Source organism: Salvia splendens, chromosome 22, assembly GCF_004379255.2.
Source record: "Salvia splendens isolate huo1 chromosome 22, SspV2, whole genome shotgun sequence".
NCBI lineage: Eukaryota > Viridiplantae > Streptophyta > Magnoliopsida > Lamiales > Lamiaceae > Salvia > Salvia splendens.
The window spans coordinates 21,628,351-21,631,012 of NC_056053.1; the positions used below are offsets into that span (position 1 = coordinate 21,628,351).

The window sequence follows — 2,662 nt, forward strand, 5'->3', positions numbered from 1 at the left end:
CAAATATTTAATAGGTCAAATTTCCGAGTGAAATTGTATAGTTACAACAATCCCAGTTTCCAATATATTTTTGGAAGAAAAAAAACAGACCTTTTAATTAAGGCAGTTGATCGATCTAGCTCGTTGATTTTCTTGAAATCAAACAGTTCATATTATAGTTTCAAATTTTTTGTTGATGTTATTTATCATTTGTTGACATCAAATCTTAAAATCAAACAGTTCATATTATAGTTTTGAATTTGAAGAAAAGATGCCATTTGTCATCTATTTATATTTGTTTTGCTTTATTTTCACATTTCATAAGTGTACCTCATTTTTTATTAATTCATCAGACTCACATTTCATTATAAAATTAATATGTAAAAGAATGAAACTAAATTGCAAAATTCTTTAATTCATTAAAGAAATAGCTGCATTTAAGACACTCCACTCCCCCTCCTTTACATGCCTTACCATAATTATTGATCAAAGCCAGAAACAAGAATAACCCCTTATTATTGAAAATAGAACACATTATGCAAGAAAAGCCTCCATGAACTCGTGGTCGGCTTCCATGCCCTCCATGACCTCCGGAGCCAGGAATACTTCTGCATCGATGCCGCCGGCTTGTGGGGCCGGATAAACGGTGACCATCCCGTCAACCTTCTGACTGTTTCCCCGTCTCACAGCGATCGGTTTCCCCCATCCAAAATCAATCCCATACACATTGTGGCGAGGCGAACTCGAGATGAAAAATGAATACCCCTCTTTCCCATGAAATTTAGGGTTTTCACTCCAATCCCTCACAAATTTCTCTAGAGACTCCTTTGTCTGACCCGCAACAAACTCGTTTATCCTCAACGCCGTGTGCCCTAATCCCTTGTGCAACAGCTCCGCCTCACTAACGGCGGTTCTCGCACCGTAAGCTGCATTCCCGAAATACCCATCCGGCAGAGGGAATCTCGCTCTCGCGCTCACGCTCATCATAAAGCCAGCTTCTCCACCTCCACCAGAGCCTTGGCACTGCAAAAAACTGATCTTTTTAAAAAATCGAGACCCAATTACTTGCATTGGTTTTTTTTTAAATAATTATCTATTTATAAGGGAAAAAAAGCTTTTTAAAATTTTTTTAGGACGCTCCCACTGGCGTTCTTTAATTTTAGTTGGGACACTAACAATAAAACTGTTTTTTAAGCGTTAGTGATATATGGTTGGACTAGGATGTTAACTATTTACAGTAATAACTATAACTATCAATGCTATGTATTAAAATTATCAACACAAAGATATAATTATGTCAATACAACATGTAAATTTAAATATCAATACAAAGACATAATTTATCAACACAAGAAAGATTGACAAATTTATATTGTTGATATTTTGAACATACAATACTGATATTTAGTTATTAGTTATTACTATAAAAAATTAGTATTTGATCACAAACCTAGTGATATATACCCAAATTAGCAGCGTCTTTAACAATATTAAGAAATGTGCTTAACGGTTTTTTTTGTTGTAATGTGGCGGCGGCGGGAGAGCATAGAGCTCCGCCACAAATGAGCGGAGAGTGCTTGTAGAGAGGATATTCTCCCGTTGGCGCCGGCCTCGGCGTTGGCCTTCGCCTTCAGTTTCGCCACGCTCTCTTTGCTGAAGTGGAAGACCCGCGCCAGCAGCGGGGGCGGGGCGAAGCTGGCCTTCCTCGGCAGCGGAGGGAGGCGCAGAACGGCGTCGGGGTGAATCAATCGCTGGAAGACGGGGAGCTTTGCTACGGAATCGCAGCCGCGGGCGATCTCCGACCACGAGTTGAGGAAATGCCAGAAGGAGACGCCGTCGATGACGCCGTGGTTGGCGGTGCAGGCGACGAAGACGCCGTCGGCGAGCTCGGTGACCTGGACGCCGATCAAGGGGTTCGAGACGCCCTTGTAGTTTCGGACCCCGTTGAGGGTGAAGAGAGAAGCGACGACGTCGGGAATGTACCTCGGGGTTATGATGTCGGAGACGGTGACGTCGGCGGCGACGGCGTGGGTGAACTCGACGCCGGCGTTGTTGCAGTCGGTGAAGAAGGTGGTGGTGCCGTCGGAGTGGGCGGTGGCGGCGAGGCGGCCGGCGAGGGGAGGGAAGAAGTCTAGGGTTCGGGAGAGGGAGGTTTTGAGGAGATTGATGTCGATTTTGGGGGATTTGGGTTTGCGGAAGAGAACGCCTCTCTGAATTGGATCGAGTAAGAGTAAGCGTAGATCGAAAGGAGAGAGCTCCATTCTTGAAATGGAGGAAGAAGCATCGTTTGCCATTTTAACTACAGACGAAGATATCACGTCGATTCCGGCCATTTTCTTCACAAATTTTACTCACAATTTCTTATGGTTTCCAGAAAATGCGTGTCATAGTCATACCGCAGTGCCCTATTTATAGCAGTAGTGAATCCATAGCAGTAGTGAATCCATAGCATGTCATAGTCATACTGCACTGCCCTATTTACAGCAGTATCGAATAATTATTCTCCTACGATTTTGATCTTCTATTTAATATACCATGATTTAACTTGTAATCTAACTCTTGTACTCCCTCCCTCCATCCCAAAAACAGCATACACTATTTCCTTTTTCATTCGTCCTCAAAGAGTATTAACTTTCAATTTTGAAAACTCTCTTTCTCCCTAATAATACTTAAAAAACTTTCT

At 42.5% G+C, this 2,662-nt stretch overlaps 1 protein-coding gene across 1 annotated transcript; it reads right to left on the reverse strand.

Annotated features, from left to right (window-relative positions):
- Positions 1-420: 420 nt before the first annotated feature.
- Positions 421-2,343, reverse strand: LOC121786535 (uncharacterized acetyltransferase At3g50280-like). Its single transcript, XM_042185174.1, has 2 exons — positions 1,488-2,343; positions 421-1,002 (listed from the first exon to the last, which is right to left on the reverse strand). Exons 1-2 carry the CDS (start codon positions 2,310-2,312, stop codon positions 514-516), a joined length of 1,314 nt encoding a protein of 437 aa, XP_042041108.1. The 5' UTR covers positions 2,313-2,343; the 3' UTR covers positions 421-513.
- Between the last annotated feature and the right edge of the window lie 319 nt (positions 2,344-2,662).